Source organism: Cornus florida, unplaced genomic scaffold (assembly GCF_030987335.1).
Source record: "Cornus florida cultivar Cherokee Brave unplaced genomic scaffold, ASM3098733v1 CherokeeBrave_3.0.0_Hap2_Chr06, whole genome shotgun sequence".
NCBI classification, from domain to species: Eukaryota; Viridiplantae; Streptophyta; class Magnoliopsida; order Cornales; family Cornaceae; genus Cornus; species Cornus florida.
This window is the reverse complement of record NW_026775576.1, coordinates 34,116,733-34,137,587: the sequence shown is the minus strand read 5'-3', so window position 1 is coordinate 34,137,587 and position 20,855 is coordinate 34,116,733. Positions and strand designations below refer to the sequence as shown.

Genomic DNA, 20,855 nt, shown 5'->3' with positions numbered 1-20,855 from the left:
AAAGTATCCTAAAACCATTTTTTAAATTTGCCTCTTACAAGGTATGCTGACCCCTATAACCTTCAGTCACATTAAATTTGAAGGCTTTTTTAAAAAAAGAAAGAGAAAAAAATTTCTCAAAAGCAATAATTACAACTCATAGTTTTGGACAGGAAATGTGCCGGTACACGCTTACATGAGCTAAAAACCTATCACAGTTAACCATTTTGAAACAAAAGTACAGGTAAGCCAGTACTAAAAAAAAAATTAAAGTACAGAGATTGCTGTCATTTGAATAGCATTGTAGTGTTTCTGAAAAAGAGTCAAATTTAGAAATATAAAAATGATATTTTTGACTCCTTTTACAATGTAGCAAAGCACTGCTAATTTATTTATTTATTTATTTTTATTTTTTTTTCTAAAATAACATTTTTAGCTAATCATTCAATTTTTCAAATTTACAACACTTTTTACTAAACGAGCTTTAATGTTTTTATTTTCAAAAATCTTGCAACAAATTTACTTTACCAAACAAGTTTCGAAATAGTGTTAAACAAACTCTAAAACAGAAATATTACTTTTGTTTCGAGTCGAAGCAAAAACACGAAATAAAAACAGTTGTCAAACTTGATTTGAATTAAAATTTGTGTAAAATGGGCTTAATACTTCTACCCTATTCATGTTTTGGGCCCAACAGTGTCAATTATATTGGGCTTTTTAATCGTGGCCCAAAGCGGTCCATTATGTAGTGCACTTGTCCTTAATATCTCTAGATCCGACTCGCATCAGCCTCTGTCCTTCACAGAAATTACTGCTAACATCACTCGCACAGCACGTGAAAAGTAGTTCACACATTATCAACTCCATTTAAACCTAATCTTCAAGTCCGCGCTTATTTTCTCCCTATACACTCGCTCGTTTTCTTTCTTCTCTCTCCATTCTTTTTGGTGGTACTGCGAACCCTACTCTCTCTCTGGTTATCTTCTCTGTCTAGGGTTTTATCCATCTTCCCCACCTTTTTTTTTTCTCTTAAATCTTTCTCTACTATACAATTTTTTGTATTTCTCTTGTTCGATTTAGTTTCTCTCTCTAGATTAGATTTCTTTCGGTCTCGATCTTTAATAGCTTGAAATGGAGTTCGGAGTTGCTCGAAAGAGAGGGAGGCATGAAGCTGCCTTGAATGGCAATGGTGGTTTCAAGAAATCCAAACAAGGTTCGTTTTCACATTCTTGGTTTTGTTTTTGATTTTTCACCTCCTTATCCTTTGAATCTAGGGGTTTCTTGTTCTATGTTATACTCTTATATCTGTACTGAAAAAAATGCTCAATATTCAATTTTTGTTGTTGTGGAGAGATATATAGGTGTGTATATATATATATATGCACGAAGTCACATATATCAATATTTTACTATGTGGGATCTCAGGTAGTTGCTTGATACATATTTTTAGACTATTCTGTAGATTTTGTAGTGTTTGAGTTAAGGGTTTAGGGTTGTTGTGTTTGTATAGTTATTCGGGTTTGTTGTAATGTTTGAGTTAGGGTTTGTGGTTGTTCTAGTTATTGGGGTTTGTCAGGTATAAGGTGAAGTTATTGGGTTCTTTATTTGGTCCAAGCGTATACCTGATCCTGTTTCTTATAGATTGTTGTAGCATTTGATTACTGTTCTTTATTGTTGGGTCCTTGTTTAGCTAATGCTAGTGACCCTTCTCTCGCTGTCATCAGCTGTCCCTCGCTCCTTGTATGTCTTGTATCCGAGCATTTGCATTTTTTGTTTTCTTTAGCGTGCTCTGTTTATGTTGACCAAAATCTTAAGGTCTGGAACTCTCGTGTTTAGTTGGTTACTGTTTCTTCATACTTTCATTTATGATCTTTGATAGTATCCTCTTCCTAGGCTGTTAAAGTGGGTTTTGGTCTATGTGTGCTTACTTCTATTTTCATAATTTGATGAGGAATATTTTTGATTGAATGGAGAATGGATAATTCACCACGAAAGATCAGCTCTCATTAATGGCTGAAGCTTTCCCCAAATTCCCCCACATTCTTATTGTTTCAAGATTTCTGCATGTTTGTGTGCTTTGTGCATCTGTAGGTGTGAAAATATAATATATAAGAATAATCTGCGCATTTGCCAAGAAAACTGAGGAAAAGAAATAGATTCTTATTTTTATTTTTTAATTTGTTTGTTTTACTTTATCTGAATTTTTTTTGGACTCCATTTGTTTCAAGTGGAAATTTTTGCTGGGAAAATGTCTTCCAAGATATATATATATATATATTTTGTAAAGATGTTTTCCCCAAAGTAATTGAAAATTATTTAAACAAGCTTCATGGTGTAAGTCAGATAATGCAGCCGTAAAAAAATTCCCAATATATATATTTTTGTGTGACTATTTTCTATATAAAATTATAAACAGATATTCTCCATATTACTATATCTTTAGAGTCAATAATTTTATGCGAGGAAGTATGGTGGCCTCCTAAGCATGCGACACTGAGTAGGCTTAATTGAATTGGTAGTTTCTAAGTTGTTTTAACTAAATGTATGTATATATACATATAATGTTATCTGTAATAAAGCAGAATTTCATTACTAGTGATACCAAGTGGTAATTTGGCTCTTAGATATTCTGCAAAGTTTAAAGATTAATAACTCACTGAAATTTAACTGAGAAAAATAGTTAATGTTCTGCAACAGAATCGGAGTTTCCAACTGGTATAGGAAGCAAATCGAAGCCATGCACAAAGTTTTTCAGGTTCAAATTCTAACCTATCTAAAATAAATATTTAAATGCAATTTTTATCTATTGCTAATGTTTACAAATTGTAAGGAAAATTCTATTATACAATCATTGCGAGTAAAAGAGAAGTTTGATCTGGACTAATGAATTTGGCATCTAAAGTTGTGATACAGGGCATACTCTTTCTTTAATCATGATAACAAGGACTATTGAACAGAAATGGTTGATACATGAATGTACTGTTGGATGGTCACTTGCTGCACTAAATGTAATTCAAAAGCAGTTGGTGAGATGCAAAAATATCCCCGAATAATGATTATATGTAAACCATTCAAGAATTCCTGCAACTAAAGGCAATTGATCTGGAAGTTTGATTTACAGGTTTTCCTTGTTTTCATAATCAAGTTGTCTATCGAACAGAATTGGTTGATTCGTAAGCATTCAGTTTGATTTAGAACCGGCTGGGCTATATTTATAAATTGGAAACTATTGAGTGGAATACAAATCTGCTCCTGAATATAATGTTCAGAATATCGTACCTTTGCACTTTTTTCAACCTATAGAGCTTTTGGTTTACCCAATTGCAATAAATTGTTTTGGGTGCACACCTGTATTATATTATGCTAGATGTCATTTTAAATAGTGCCGTGATAAATTTTATTTCTTGATGGTTAGGGCTAAATGTACCTAATTTTTCTGAATTTCACATTAAAAATATATTATTTTCTAAATGCAAGGGTAGAGTATATGAGCTGAATGAATGAATTTTCTAAAATAAATAGATGTATTTTTAAATTTTCACATGAACTATTGTATTATGGTTGTAATATTTATGTACTCTGATAATTTCTTATCTTGGATTGTCAGCAGTCCTTCTAGTTATACTCTAGCAGTTTCACATTTTAACTTATACGATGAAGTGTAATTTCATAATGAATTGTCCATTTGTTTGTGACATGCGATATGGCCAACCATCCGACTGTATGGACTTTAAGACCCATAGGTTTGTGTGTGATGCATGCCTTCGATTGTGTTTGCCATCGTGATTTATATGTTTGACACTTTTATTGATTCTATACATCAAGTTCTTTGTGACAGTAAACCCAACTTCACATTTTTTTCTGTTCACCGCCAATAACAGGGTCTATGTTAGTTGTTACGTGGACTTATGCGGGGTGCAAGTTTGTGAACGCTTGTCAAATGTGGCTGAGGCCTCTAGTTCATATAGATGCAACTGAATCATATTATAGTTAAAGATTTCCTGAACTATATACAAGGGCAAAATGAAGTGTATATCATTAGGTGTTTGACATTGCCTTTTAATCTTTCTTTTGAAGAAAATCCATGCAACAAAAAGTTTATTAAGAAGTTTTGGTGAACTTATAGTGAACTTGGAATATATATCCCAAGTCCTGCCTCCTAGCATATTTGTTTAGTTGGTTCTCACGCTCTTGCCCTTGTCATGTTATATCTGTGGTGTTACATGACATGTTCAAGTGTTCAAGTGACATAAAGAGGACATGTTCACTGCCTATTGTATGGATTGTCATTTGGAAATCTTAATTTTTTTACCTAAAATATCCTTATTTTCTAAAATTGGTGAGTAGCTTAAGAAGTTTTTCTAGTCTAATGAGTTGATAGCTGATTGGTTATGGTTCTCCTAGCTCCGTGTGTTGAAGAATTACTGTTTGGTCAAATGTGTTTTCCTTGGTGTCTTGTTATTATTACTATCATTATTTTGGTTTTGTTATGATTTTCTTAAATTACTGTTGCCCTATTGTTGTAATAAATTGTTGGTTAAAATATTTATTGTTGAACTTCATTAATCATTAATTTTCCCCCCTCAAATTTACTGTATTAGAAAAAAATACATGCATATAGATATATATATATATGTGTGTGTGTGATAATGAGTTTACTATACTAATTGGTACACTTATTTGTTTTCTTGCAGTATGTGTGGAATATTTATTTTTTTGTTGTAATTTTTAACCGTTTTGCTCTCTTCTTAAATTTTACATAGGAATTGTTCCTGCATTTAAGGTTATGCGATTTGAGGCTATGAAGTGTTTTGGTGAGGGTTGGTTATTTAGTTGAGTGACTTGTCCAACTGGACTGTTAATGCTATGAAAGGTAGATAGTTGGAGAAAGTATATCCTAGTTTTTTATTTGAAGGAAAGGAAAATCATATTGGGTCGTTAAAGTTCTCCACTCTTAGCACTCTTTTGTTGGGTCCTAGGGAGAAATTGTAAATCCTTGGATGAGCTTGTAGAGTATTTGGATTTGGGTTTAGGGGCCCTATTTGGGCTTGTGTTGTTTTTGAGGGATGTGTCCCCCTTTTGAACGCTTTTAATGAATTATTACTTATCAAAAAAAAAAAAAAAAAAAAAAATTATTCTATAGAATATGAGAGTTATTTGACAAAGTTGTTGAACAAGAGTAGCGGAAAGTGTTCGTGTTGATGTTATGGAAGTCATCATAAGTTTTCTAATGAGGTGGCTGATGCATAGGTTTAAATAGTAAAAGAGAAATATTTGGGTTATTGTTGACCATCAATAGAGCATTTGAGGGGCTCTCTGATGTCTGGAGATGTTTTGTGGGTATCATGAAATGAGAGTTAATATAAGTTGTTTGCCAGATATGAATGTTAGTGTGGACACTTTTTCTTGAAAAAATAAGGAGATATAAGTAGAATTATGTCAAGGGTTGGTAATGAGTATGTGACCTATTGCATTGGGATTGGGTCCTTCATTTGAACATATTTTGGGAGGGGTAATTTTTTTCCGCTGTTGTTGGTAATGAGCATGTGACCTATTGCATTGGGATTGGTTCACTTATTTGAACATATTTTGGGAGAGGTAGTTTTGTTCTGCTGTTTGTTGGACATTTTTATCATCAACAATATAGCAAGTATTGATTACATGATTACTGGTATAAGGAGATGCTGTAGAATCAAATTGATTTATTTTTAATTAAGGTTTTCTGCGACTAGAAACTAGGGAATATTGGAAATTGATGGCAAAGGAACATAGAAAAAGTGATAGATTTGATTGTTTATGATTTACTTGGAGGTAAAATAAAGCGGACCTATTTACTTATAATAAAAAATAAAGAGAACTTTATCCACAAACTTGAGGCTGACATATGTAGTAAATATTTGCTTCTGATATATTCATAAATTGTAAGGTGGACATATATGTTGGACAAGTGGTTCTGATTTATGCAGTATGCAACTGGAAGAACATTTTATTAGTTTCTGTTTTTGGGAAGTACAGAATGTAAGAACTTCATAAGATGTTAAACAGAACTTCAACCTTTTAATCATTGGCTTTTCACCTGTTGAGTAGTGTTTCCTGTCACCGCATAAGGGGAGTTGCAAGGGTACTGTTGGAACATTGGTTTGTGTGCATTACTTAATAGAATAAAGAGAATTGCCATGTTTCATAAATGCGTGGTAGTCTAGTGAATATCTATAAAAAGGAAATTGTTGGAATTACCTATCAAATAAAAAAAAGGTCATAGCTGGAATCAGGACATTAATGCATAGGGAAGGCAAATTAGATAGGAATTAGGATGATATAAACAAAGGATTAAATCTTCACCAAGAATAAGGAGCACCTTCTGAGTGCTAGTTAAGTCATGGGTAATAAAGATTGGTTATGATTGTGGTTAGGAGTAATATAGCTCCAGTTGAAGTCTCTATGAAAAGAGGAATGCGGTAATTGATTCATTGGGAAATGCAATAATGGGTTATGACTCAATAGATGTGGTCCTTGATATGGAATTAGAACACAGTAGCATTCATGTGACAGGCGTCAAGTTGAGAGGACAACTTCCAATGTTAATGGTTTTTATTTTTTTATTTATTTTTTGATAAGAAAGATTGTATTAGAAAGCGTTCAAAAGGGGAACACATCCCGAAAGCTATACAAAGTCCGAAGCCAGAGACAAGGTCCTAAGGACCCACCGAACCCAAAAAATCAATAGATGTATGATTCTTGGGCTGTATTTTTGTAATGTGATTTCCCTTAATTTGATTGGATGTTTCAGATGATTTTTCTTTGATTGGTGCAAATTTCAAGATAACTAAGTATTAATTTGATATTGTTGCTTCATGATATTTTGCTGATCTCAACCAACTTATAGCAATTAGTTAAATGATATCAAAATTGTCTAATGAAGAGAATTACATTTACATTCAGGGAAAAAAAGGGGAATTAAAAGGGGGGTTATTTATCTTTTTTATTAATTATTGTTTTTCTCTTTAATGTTGTTTGATAACACAATTCAGTTCTTATCATTTATTTATTATCGTTGACTTTTCTCTTAAATGTTGTTTGGCAACTCAACTCAGTACTTAATTATGAATAAATTAAGTGCTTATTTGATTGTGTTCAAACACAATTTGAATGCCACTTGAAAGAATAAGTTCTGTTAAAGATGATGTAAAATTTTAAGCGTGGGGACTTCACTTATCACTGAGCACTTGAACAATTATAAAAGCTCTCCATATGTAATTAGCACTTAAAATTCAGAGCTTAATTTTCAGCTTTATTGAACAACAGTTTTCTTGGCCAGTTTTATTGGCCTTAAATTTAAGCTTAGTGATCCTAAGGGTATATTTTGTACGGGGTATTAAACTATTATGTGATTGTAGTTTTTTGAATCTACAGAGCTACTAAGTAACCTTCTTAGATTTGTTACTTGCATCACCTAAGGGCAGATTTACATTGACCTACTTAGAGATTCTCTTCTCCTTACTCTTTCCTTGCACCATGCTTGGATTACTTGGAGATTGAATCAATGGTCACTTCAACAACCCAAGTAAGTAACATATATATTTATTGCTATATATATAAATATAAATATCTCATTACCCCACCATCCAAAAAAAAAAAATTTGGGTGCAATCAATTAATAAGCAACATAAAAAAGGAGATAGAGATAGTTAGTTAACCTGTTGCCTACAGCGGCATGAAGGGTGATAATCAACTTCTCTTCTTCAGGAGTTTTCTGGTTTTTCTCTCCAAAATAAATAAAAATCTAAAGAAAAAAACGACCAAGAATCTTAATTTCATTTCCATCCCAGTTTTTTTTTTTTACCCAAATATCCTTGCATTTCTTATCAACCAAGCATTCCCCCTTTCCCTTTCATTTCTATGCAACCAAACAAATACCACTACGGATCAAAAAGGTCTTCCTTCCATAATATGTACAAAGATCGAATTGCTTGGTTTTGCCAAAATTAATAGTTAAACAACGCTAACTAATCATAATGACTTCAGAAACTGATTTGTTTTGGTAAACTATTCAGCTTGTTTGTACCTTGGTTTTGCCAATGTGATTGTCTAAACATGAGTAATTCTTTTCAATTTGGAAGAATATTAGACGGTGAAAAATATGAAATCTCCCTCCATGCCATGCATCCGACTTTCATTGAATGTGGTGGGTTCAATATGGATTGATGGGATTGAGTTTAGAATTCTTCTTATTCATTTTAATTGAGTATCAATTTCCCTTGTTCTGCTAGGTGCTGGAGATTTTTTTTTAATATTCAATGATGGAGATTTGGGGGTTGAATTCTACATCTTAAATTCTTTATTTTATTGAGTTCATTGGAAAAATTGTAAATCTATAGTAGGTTTTGTGGATAGTCCAAGGGTATAGCTTTTCTTTGTGTTGTTTTGGGATGCGCTTCCCTTTTGAGTGCTCTTTCAATGATAATTACAAATTTTTTTAAATTACAATTTTTTTTAAAAAAATAAAAATAAAAAATCCATATGGTGGAGTCTTTGGTTGTCCAAAATAGATTAAAAAGAAGTGCTTAAATTGTTGGTCTTTTGCCGGATATGTGTTAAACAAGGCAAAGTATTCTAAATTGTTTGTTGGGACATAGAAAATTGAGGAATACATCTGAATTTTTGAATTGATTTTTTTTTCAGAAACAAGAGTTTTTACAACTCATGGTAACCTGGTCCAGTCTCTTTATGGAACTTCCACTATTTGGGTTAGCCATACACTTCACATATTTCTAGCAATTCACATGGCATCACTAAATGAGACAAGTATTGGACAGGAATCTGCAATAAGTAGATCACCCTTGTTGATTGATTAGTGTTTACTTTGACAGCATCTGTGGTTCTTCAAACAATGGGATATATTACACTTGGTTCGGTTAACCCACTTCGTAAACTGCAAATCTTCCTTATGTTCAATACCAGTTATATAATTTGTGGTTTCAAATCCAGGGGTTGGTCGTAGTCTGGCAACTTTCAGCAATATAGAGTTTGGTTTTTTGGGGTGATAGTGGAAAAGTTAGATGAGAGCTTTCTTAATTATATTGCATATGGTTCTGAATTTGCAATATTTCTTGAGGTTCTGAATTCGCAATTTATGTTCAAGAGATTCTATTTATATGAGAAAATGTTCTAGTTGTTCATAAGCTTTGGAAAATGGAGTTTTGTTTGTTGTTATAAATTGATCCATGTAGTCCTTTGTATCTAGGTTAATTTTCTCATGGCCGAAAAGTAATCTGTAATTGTTGAGTTCTGAAGAGCTAGCTAGATGGTGTATTTTTTCTATTATAAGATGTGCTTCAACTTTTACCCATTAGTTTAGGGCTCCATGGTTGTTGATTCTTTATTTTTGTCTGTCTTGAGCATTTTTATACATGTCTTTAGTAGTGTAGCTAGAGAATTTGTTAATGTATGTAATTTGATGGAATTGATAAAACCTCAATGAAGGTTTAGATAAACAAAAACACATTGTGACTTTTAATGTAGGGTAGTCTCCCAAACAAATTATTAGTCAAGTGGTCACTTTTTTTCTGACTTGTTGAGTTAGGATGATCTGTTTGATTTTACTTTTTAATTTAGCAACAACACAATTACTTCCTTAGTTCTGTTATGAATAATGCAGTGCCATCCCAAATTGTTGTTTTCGCTAGTGTGGAGGATGTTCTCTTGAAGACAACAATATTATTTGTTAATCTTGCTTCTATTGTTGGATGATTTTATACTTGGTTTTGTATTCTACATTAGAGGTTCCAAATCTCTCATTAAAGATGCTTAATATCCCATGCTACCAATATATATGTTGTCAGTGGTGGTGGCATCATTCCCATGAGTATCGATCAGTAGTTGCAGCATCATTTTATTTTTACTTGTGTTTAGCTCTGACATGTTCATTTTCAATCGTCATGCAGCACTTCTGGGTGCCCATTTGGTGAGGGATGCCATTTCTTGCATTATGTTCCTGGTGGCATTAAAGCTGTGTCTCAGATGATCGGCAGCAATCCAGCTCTTCCACCAGCTGCCAGGAATCCGGTGGTCCAGCCATCTTTTCCAGATGGTTCATCTCCTCCAGCTGTCAAAACCCGTTTGTGCAACAAATACAACACAGCTGAAGGCTGCAAGTTCGGTGACAAATGCCATTTTGCCCATGGCGAGTGGGAGCTTGGCAGGCCAACAGTTCCATCCCATGAAGATCCTCGTTCCATGGGACCAATGCCAAGCAGGATGGGTGGCCGGATGGAGCCACCACCACCGCAAGGAGCTGCAGCCAGCTTTGGGTCCTCTGCCACAGCCAAGATCAGTGTTGATGCTTCGCTTGCTGGAGCTATCATTGGAAAAGGTGGTGTGAACTCGAAACAGATTTGTCGTGTGACTGGGGCGAAGCTTTCCATAAGAGAGCATGAATCAGATCCTAACCAGAGGAACATTGAGCTTGAGGGTACATTTGATCAGATCAAGCAAGCTAGTGCAATGGTTCGTGAACTAATAATGAACGTTGGTTCAGCCTCAGCACCTCCTGCAAAGAATAACCCTGCAATGTCAGGAGGCTATGCTCCTGCGAGCAATTTCAAGACAAAACTTTGTGAGAATTTCACGAAAGGGTCCTGTACCTTTGGGGAAAGGTGCCACTTTGCGCACGGAGCTGATGATATGCGCAAGCAGCAGGGGATGTGAACACACCTTTTCTGCCTCTTGCTCTGTCATCTCCTTTGTTAGAACAAACTCTTGTTATGGTTATTAGTTGTTTGTTTGTTTTTTCGGTTTTAAAGACGAGACAGAGATTGCAGTATCAAGAGTTCTCTAGGTAATGCTATTTTGGGATTTAAGTGATATTTGGATTCATTGGTTCTTATGAGTGAAATCTGTGGGAATGCATTTTGGACCATTTTTTTTTATTTTTATTTTTTTTTATTAAAAAAAAAGACTTCTGGCCTGTTGAAAGAATGAAGCCTGTTTTTTTGGTTACTTCGGAAAGGCTGAATCCATGTGGTGCAATCGGTATGCGTCTAATAAAATCACAATCGTTGAATCAGTAGGACTCACAGGCGAGATCCTTTAGTACAATAGTAATGGTAAAGTCGTTTAGACTTCAGACCATCTTTTTCCATCGTCATCTAACAGATGTGTCGTCAACTAAAATATGTTGCATAGCCGAATACCAAGCAAAACTCCAAAATATAGGCACTTGGAGTAGCTTTCAACTCTCACCATATAGGGATGGCAACGGAGCGGGTTTCCCTAAATCCCGCCCCGCCCTTTTTAATTTTTGTCAAGTTCATGCCCGCCCTGAGACCCGCGACGGGTTGAATTTTCATATCCAACTCCGCCCCGTTAGGAAATACTGTGCCCCCGTGCCCGCCCCACTAACAAATTTTTTTCTCCCACTTTTTGGAACTTAAACTCCTGTTATTTAAATGTGCAAAGCTTAGGAATGACACAACATAAATAAAATTATGTATTCTAACAAAAATAAAAAAAATAACATGCACATAACATAATTCAAAGAACATAATAAACAAAAATAAAAATTTAATACAACCAAATCACAAGAAATTCTAAGCTCCAACTTCCACCATAACCAAAACAAAAGCAAATTTAATACTAAGTTTACATCCCAAATTAGGATTGTAAGAGATGGGTTGGGTAAGCCGCTAAAATAACTTATTAATATATATTTACATATAGGATATGTATATTGAATCCTTACCCGCCCCGTGACCCTCGACGGGTACAAAATTTGTATCCATGTCCGTCCCAACGGTATAATAAGTGTTCCTATATCCGTTATTAACGGGGCGGAACGGGGCGGGGCGGTAAAAATTGACATCCCTATCACCATATGAAGAATTATTCCTAAATGTTCGTTCACCATATGACCATTTAGGCCTAGTTTGGCATGCAATAATGGAATGACTTGACCATTCCATTCTAAGCATTTCATTCTATATCCAAACCAATGGAATGAATATGTATTCCAACGAATGAAATGCTTGGCCACCACCACTGTCATCGCCTTCCACCACTATAACTACCGCCTTCTACCGAGGTCACCGACACAGTCTTCTACCACCACCACCGCCTGCCGCCGCCTTCACCACCTTCCACCACCGCCGCCACCGTATCGCCTTTCACAACCACCACTTCTAATAGTGATTATTATTTCATTCCTACATAATAGAATAAAAATGACTATTCCAAACTTCATTCCATTCCCATTCTATTTCAATTTTTTTTTTTTTTTTCACCCATTCTTTTTCATTCTTGCGTACCGCCTTAGAGTACATTAGGTTGAAGGAAAAGACACAGTACTTGGAGCCTTGTGTACTGGATTAGTTTTGATAAATAAGGAATCTAAGCCAGTCACAAAAATTAATCTCTCTTAGTTAAGGCAGTAAATAAAACTCTCATAGTTTAGAGCTGATTTCTTCAACTATCAATGTAAAATATTGGCGAATTTCAGAGTCAAAACTAAATGATCGAGTTGTAATCTTTGTTTATCACGAGTCTCGGTCTTTTGGAGCTGAAGAACAAGTGTTTCTTACTGTTGCATCTGTTGAACATCATGTAGTACATGTAAGTGCGTGAGGAACACGTTGAATATTTTTAAGGATGGGTATGAGAGCTTAGGTTGGAATTGCCATTCAAGAAAGTCTAACCGGTTGCACTTCATGGTCAAACCGGTTGCATTTTCTGAGCAAAAATAGCTCTTAGCCAAAATCTAACCGGGTGCAGCATCAAGTCCAACCAGTTGTACTTTCTAACGAAAATCACGTATTAGCCAAAATCCATCCGGTTGCTCTATCAAGTCCAACCGGTTGTAGTTACCTGGAGGTGAGAAAAATCAAATTTTGGTAACTTTTCAATTTCCTGTTTGTACCCAAACTTGTAGGTCAGTTCATTGCACGCTTTTAAAAGGCTTTTTCACTTATTGTAAGGACTTACGGCTATATATATATATATATAATCTTTCTAAAACCCCAGTGAGAGATGTTAGTGGCTTCAATTAAAATCAACGTTTTCATCTTTTACTCATTATTGGTGCTTTTTGAGAGATTTTTTAGAAAAATTCGATTTATCTATTTTTGAGAGCACACACTTAAAACATGAGAGTGATTAGGGTAATGTTCTTCTAGTGCTCAACACGGAATCTTCAAAGTCTACATTAGATTACAAGTTAATCAAAGAAGCAGAATTTCCTACCAACTTCAAAAAATTTGTTCTTGCAGAGAACGAGAAGAAGATTACACTTTGAAGGGATCAAAACGCTTGTGGAGCGTTAGTTGATCTACCAGCGATCCTTCTACAGAGATCAAGAGCAAAGGTGGATCTTGATTCAAACGCTTGTGAATTGTCAATGCTAATATTTTTTTGGGTGGGCTATTATTATTATTATTATTATTAATTTTTTTTTTTTTTTTGGACTGGGCTAAAATTGACTATAGTAAATTTTATATTATTTTTTATATATTTTTTTGGGATGGGCTCAAGCCCGCCCAGTCCATCCCCTAGATACGCCCTTGATCAAGAGTAAGCCTGAGATCGAGAACTGCTGAATCGGGGAGTTGCAAAGCAGGGATCCTCAACAATTGGTTTTTGGTAGAGTGAAAAGGTGTGAGCTTGAGTCAAAGTTGATCTAGACATAGTCCGCGAGGTTTTTCCCACAATGATTGGTCTCTTCTGCCAATAGAGGTTTCCTCACTAAAAATCCGTTGTCATCTTTCAAACTCTACTTTACTTGTTTTTATTATTTTTGTGATTGTGGATGTTTAATTGATCATAACTATGTGAAATTTATTAAATCACAAAAATTGGACAAGTTGACTTATTCACCCACCTCTAGATCATTTAGAGTATTAATCACGGCTTAATCAACTAATAACTTCTGCACCGCGTAACTCCCATTTGGTATCAGAGCAGGTTACTCGACATACTGAGTAGATCATACTTGTTGATTTGTTGTGATTTTTGGCATCATCTCGAATATTGCATCTTTTGTTGATATTCTTGCTTTATCTTTTGTTTTTAATTCTGTCACAAGCATGCATGACGAGTGGTCTAAGTTTAAAATGGATTTTGAAAATTTGTTGGAGAAATTGAAACTTACGGAATTTGATAGAGATATTTTTGTAAGTTAGAAATTTTTGTCACAAATAAAAATTTGGAAGAACTTGGTCATAAAAAATTGAATCTTCTTCAAAAGGTTAATTTTTTGGAAAAAGAACTTGATCATGGTAAAGGGTATAATAAATCACTTGAACTTAAACTTGATAATTTGAGTAGTAATCTTGTTAAATCCAATCAATCCTTTTAGAAGTTTGACACGGACACTTGCAAATTTGATAAGTTGAAAGGAGTTATTAAGAATGTCAATAGTAATAAGGAATTGGTTTCAACTTCAAAGGATTCATATTTTAAAAAATGAAAAGTTTTTATGGAAGTAGAAACCAAACCTAGTGTTATCACTAGTCCTCCCAAACTCGTTCCAACGTGTCATTTTTGTGGAGAAAAATGTCACATCAAGTATAAGTGTAAAAATTGAACTTGGGAAGAAGAAGAAAAATTTAGAAAGTTCAAAATCTTTGCTAAATGAGTTGAATGAAATTGAAGTAAAGCAATGTGAATTGAAAGAAAAATTGCATATATTATTTTGCTTTAGTTTTGTTCATGAGACTCGTAGAGCTAAGAAGAAGAGAAAGAACAAGAAGAAAAAGTCTTATGAGCCTTGTTACACTTTGCCTAAAACAATAGGAAAATCATTGCATAGTAAATCTAAAATTGTTTGCGTAAAGAAAGAGAGTGTTAAGTGTTTTGCCACACACACTACACTTAAAACACTTGGTCCATTTGGTTGGTACTTTGATAGTGGTTGCTCTAGGCATATGACAGAAGATAAAACATTGTTTACCACTTTTAAGGAATGTTAAGGTGGATCGGTCACTTTTGGTGATGGTAATGCTTCTAGAGTAAGTGGTAATGGTGAGATCAAATTTCAAGGCATCGGAGAACTAAAAAATGTTCTATTTGTTGAAGGTTTAGCTATGAATCTGTTGAGTATTAGTCAAATATGTGATGAAGAGTTTCAAGTCAATTTTACTCAACATGGTTGTTTTGTAACTAATGAAAATGGTGAATGTGTTTTGAAAGGAACTAGAACTTCTGATAATTGCTATGTTGTTTAGAGGAGTGCTAATGGCAGTCGCTTGCTTGCACAGTCGCGCTCTTAATTAGTTAGGATTCTTAAAATTACATGTTAATTAATTAAATGTCTCCTACCATATAGGACATTAAAAATATAATTTTTTAAGACAAAAGTGCCCTTTTAACACTTTTTTCTCTCCCCTCACTTGGATGGCGTACACACACACACACACACACACACATAAACACCTAAATTCTTTTCTTCATTTTTTTTTTTTTTTTTTTTTTTGTCTCTCTCTCTCTTTCTCTCCCCCCTCACACTGATACACCTACGTGTATATATAGATTGGGTATCTATATATACAAACAACTACTTTCTTTTTTTGTATATATATATATATATATATATATATATATATATATACCATCTTATCTTTATTATGAATCCATGTATAGTGTATATATATATATAATTATATACACACTTCGTACATAGCTAAAAGACAATTAAAAAGAGAAAGAAAGAAAAGAATCCATTGCCAGCAAACAATTTAAAAAGAAAAAAGAAAAAGAAATTATAATCAAGAGAATGTTATTGATACACACACACACACACATACACGTGTTTACATATGTATACGAATTAACTTAGGAGAGAAGAAATAATAAAAAGGGTATTTTTGCCCTAAAAAAATATATTTTAAATGTCCCATAATGGTAGGAGATTTGTAATTAATTAGCGTATTATTTTATGAATCCCAATCAATTAGGAGCGTGACTGTCACTCCTCATGTTGTTCATTCATATCCTTCACTTGTTTTTTTTTTTTTTTTTTTTTTTTTTTTTTTTTTTTTTTTTTTTCTGCAGTTATAGATTAGGCAATTTTGTGGCATAGGAGACTTGGTCATGTGAATTTTAATGATTTGATTAATCTGTCTCATAATGATCTTATTTTAGGTGTGCCTAAATTAAAACTGCCAAAGAGTAAGGTATGTGGACCATGTCAATTAGGATAACAGACTAGAGTGTCACATAAGAGACTTACTTAATGAGTCAATTCTCGATCTTTAGAATTAATTCATATTGATTTGATGGGTCACATTATACCGGAAATCATTGGTGGAAAAAGATATATGCTTGTAATGGTTGATGATTTTTCTAGATATACTTTTATTGTTTTTTTACGAGAAAAATCTAATACTTTTGTGAATTTCAGGTCTATTTGCAAATTGATCTAGAATAAGATAGGTTATCTAATAACTCGAGTTAGGAGCGACAATGAAGATGAATTTGAACCTAAGGAGTTTATTACATATTGTGATAATCTTAGCATTAGGCATGCATTTTTAGCACCCAAAACACCACAATAGAATGGGGTGGTGGAAAGGAAAAATAGGACAATCTCAGGCATGGCTCATACTATGCTACAAGAACATAAAATTCCTAGTTATTTTTGGGCTGAAGCCATATGTACTACTTGTCATGTCCTAAATAAAATTTATTTTAGGCCTGAAACTAAAAATACTTCATATGAATTGTGGTATAATAAAAAGTCAACTGTTAAATACTTTAGAGCATTTAGAAGTAAATGTTATATCCTTAGAGATAGGGAGCACTTAGGAAAATTTGACTCTAGGAGTGATGAATGATACTTTTTGGGGTATTCACAAACAAGTCAGGCTTATAAGGTTTTTAATTTCAGAACTAAAGTTGTCATAGAGTCAATTAATGTTGTTTTTGATGATGCAAGGTCTAAGGTAATCTCTACTCAACTTGATGAGGAAGGGACTTGTGTTGATAATGTAGGAAACCTAGATAAACCTACAACCTTTGAGGAAGAAATAGTTGAGAATTTAGGTAGACAAGGTGGAGAGGTCAATGAGGATGTTGAGGATATGGGCGTCAACATTGATGAACCTATAGGGATTCCTACACCATTAGATATTTCCACATCTAGCAGTTGTAGGGTTAGATTGAGTCATCTAGTTGATAACGTGATAGGCTAATGGGATAGACCGGGTACTAGGAGTACAGTTTGTAGTGATCATTTTGGACACTCATACATTGTAGATAATGATATATGACGCTCATGTCACATGGCTTAGTTTGAACCAAAGAATATCGATGAAGCTATTCTAAGTTCTGACTGGCTTATGACTATGTAAGAAGAATTGGTTCAATTTATGAAAAATGATGTTTGGGAATTGGTGCCTCGACCTAGGGATATTAACATCATAAGGACTAAATGGATCATTAAAAATAAATTTGATGACCATGGTCTCGTGATGAGAAATAAAGGTAGGTTGGTTGCCCAAAGATATACTCAAGTTGAGGGAATTGATTTTGATGAAGACTTTTGCACTTGTTGCTAGACTTGAGTCTATTTACCTTCTTCTTGCTCTTGCATTTTACTTTAAATTCAAATTGTTTCAAATGGATGTGAAAATTGCTTTTCTTAATGAAATTTTGTAGGAAGAAGTTTATGTAGCACAACCAAAAGGTTGTATTGATTCACATAATCTTGACTATGTTTTTCATCTGAAAAAGTCTCTTTTTGGTTTGAAATAATATCTTAGAGCATGGTATAAGAAACTAACTTCTTATTTGATGCAAAAAGGGCATTAGGAGAGGGGGAGTGGATAAAACATTGTTCATATTCAGGAAAGGGAATGATTTTCTTATTGCTCAAATTTATGTGGATGACATTGGTTTTGGTGCCACTTGTGCTAACCATGTTCATGATTTTGCTAAAAATATGAGTAACATTTTTAAAAAATGAACATGGTTGGTGAACTTTGTTTCTAGGTCTCCAAGTGAAATAACTTTATGATGAGATTTTTGTATCTCAAACAAAATATGCAAAGGAGCTGGTTAAGAAATTTGGTTTGTAAGGTTCAAAGCATGTACAAACTCGTATGAGGATTTCATCCAAATTGGATAGAGATTCACATCCAATACAGGTTGGTCCTTCTTTGTATACGAGTATAATTGGTAGTTTATTGTATTTGACACCTAGTAGCCCAGATATTTCATTTAGTATAGGTGTTTGTGCTAGGTATCAAGCTGATCCTAGAGAACAACAAATTCTTGCAGTCAAGCGCTAATAATCGCTAAAAAGTGCGCATTTAAACCCCTTAATCTTGAATCTTTTAGGACCTTATTCTATCTTATTTTTCCATTTTAGCCTAATTTTGTATTATTTGCCTTTTCAGGCACTTATCCCCAAAATAAGTCAATTCAGCTGAATTAGAGTATTAAAAGAAGCAAACTCAAGCCTAGTGGAAGAAATGAGCAAAGTGGAAGCAAAGTGGTGAAAAAACCTTCTCTGATTGATCAAACCAAGCTACAATCGATCACACTATGATCATTCTAATCCTGACATGATGGATCGAGCCCTTTATCCTTATCCTCTGGAAAATTTCCTATTCGATGGATCTAACCTTTCCTCCGATCGATCGAACCCTTTTGATCTTATCCTCACCTACCACTTTTGTTTTTTTCCTAAAAATATCTCAGCCTTGTCCTTATCCAAAAAGTGCCCCGCCATGGTTCGATCGATTCGAGCAACCATGTGATCGATAAGATAAGTTTTGGCGCCGTTGCCGGGGATTGGCAACGCCGTATTTTGGAACCAATTAGGAATTAATACTCTTTTGATCTTGTCTTTATTTTATTTCATTTTGGTTACTTATTATATTTGTTCTTGATTGGCTAGGTACATTAAGTAAAGGAAGTGAAGCAAAAGGATTCTAAAGCAAAGAAGCAAGCTAAGCTAAGTAAAGTAAATGCATAAAAAGCTAAAAATAAATTTTTTTTGCAAAGCAAAGTAAGGCAAAGAAAAATTGAAAAATAATTTGAAGTTGCTTAAGGACCCTTTGTAAGCTTTTCTAACTCTCTCTCTAGTTAAATCGTCGGCCTGTGTGGTGGTAAGTTTTAATTTCTTAGATAGATCGTCGGCCCGCGTGGTGGCAAGTTATTTTTCTTGCATATTGTTGAAAGCATGGGAGTATGAGATCAGTGTATGTAGAGGTTTGTTGATTGACTTGTTGTGGAGGAGAAGTGCTTGCTACTTGCTATTTGTTGAGTTGTTGTTTGTTTTGATTGTGCATGCATGGTCGTAGGTCATTGAATCCTACTCTAGTCCCACTTAATTTGAATCTTGAATCCATCGTTCGTAATCCAAGGGGAAAAGGGTAATTCTAGTGACTCCAATTCATCAATGGAAGAACATAATGAGGACCATGTGGAGGACCTTGGTTACATCGACCAACAAGGCATTCTTCACCCTAATGTACATCAACATCATGACAATATTCAAGTACCATTAGGCATGCCTAGACCCTTCATTCCACAACAACAAGGTCAAGTTCCAATGGGAATGCCTCGACCAATTTTTGTTCCACCTCTACCTCCCGTTGTTCAAGCAAATCATGGTGCTCATGTAGAGCCACCGGTTGTGAATTCCCCTCTTGCTTTAAGAGATCATTATGTGCCAAATGAGTATAATGCACCAACATGCATCCAATTACCTCTATTTAGAGCACACCATTATAAGATTAAACCACAAACAATTCAAATGCTTCCCAATTACCATGGGCTACCAAGTGAAGAACCTTACAAGCATTTGGATGAGTTTCTTGAAGTGTGTTTTACCGTGAAATACATGGACATGCCAAAAGAGGTTTTAAGGTTAAAGTTCTTCCCTTTCATCCTTAAAGATAAAGCAAAATACTGGTTTAATAATTTGAGGCCTTTTTCGATAACTTCTTAGGCAGAGATGTAACAAGAATTCTTGAAAAAGTATTATCAGGTATCAAAGACCAATGCAATGAGAACTTCAATTCAAGAATTTTCTCAAGGGGAAGGGAAATGTTTCATGAGGCATGTGAGCGATTGAACAATTTACTTAGGAAGTGTCCACACCATGACATCCCTAAATGGCACTTAGTTCAATTCTTTTTTGAAAGTTTGTCGGATACCTATAAAGCAATGACTGATGCTTCTATTGGTGGTTCTTATCTTGATAGGCATGAAGATGATGCATGGCGTTTATATGAGAGCATGAGTGAGAATTCAATGCATCGATCTTTATCATCTAAAAATGGTAGAAATTTAGGTGGAAGGAAGAACGTCGGCTTATATCAAGTTGACCATTCCAGTGATATAGTCGCCAAAGTGAAATCTTTATCCCAAAGGTTTGATCAATTTTTGATCAACCAAAATTCGGTGAACCAAGTGTCTCCCTCCCCTAATCATACTCATCATCCTTCCAATGAATCATGCATGATTTGTTCTAGTGTTTTACATTCTACTTCCAATTGTCCTCATGGACATACGCTAAGTGAACACCATGAACAAGTGAATGCCGCATTTGTTAACCAAGGGAATAATCCCTATGGCACTCACTATAATGCCGGGTGGAGGAACCATCCAAACTTCTCATGGAAAAGTCAAGGGGAAGGCTCAAACCCTCCCTAAAGTGGTTTCCAAGGCAAGTATGTTCTGCCCCCAATGCAAGGCCAAGGTTCCCAAGGTTATCTCTCATCTTACCAAGCATCATATAGAAACTAATTTTAAAAATCTCATTTTCCAAATCAATCTTCATATTCTTAAAGAAATTTAAGAAGTCCCGCATTTGAAGAGAAAGTTCTGACCTCTTTGGGTACTTTGGAGGCAAATACCCAATTGCTTCATTCTCATTCCCA

General features: G+C 34.4%; 1 protein-coding gene across 1 annotated transcript; it reads left to right on the top strand.

Moving 5' to 3' along the window:
- The first annotated feature begins 850 nt into the window (after window positions 1-850).
- On the top strand, window positions 851-10,842 carry LOC132311308 (zinc finger CCCH domain-containing protein 14-like). The gene is made up of 3 exons (XM_059809186.1): window positions 851-1,192; window positions 2,677-2,734; window positions 9,924-10,842. The coding sequence occupies exons 1-3, from the start codon at window positions 1,111-1,113 to the stop codon at window positions 10,684-10,686; spliced, it is 903 nt and encodes a 300-aa protein (XP_059665169.1). The 5' UTR covers window positions 851-1,110; the 3' UTR covers window positions 10,687-10,842.
- Window positions 10,843-20,855: the final 10,013 nt, after the last annotated feature.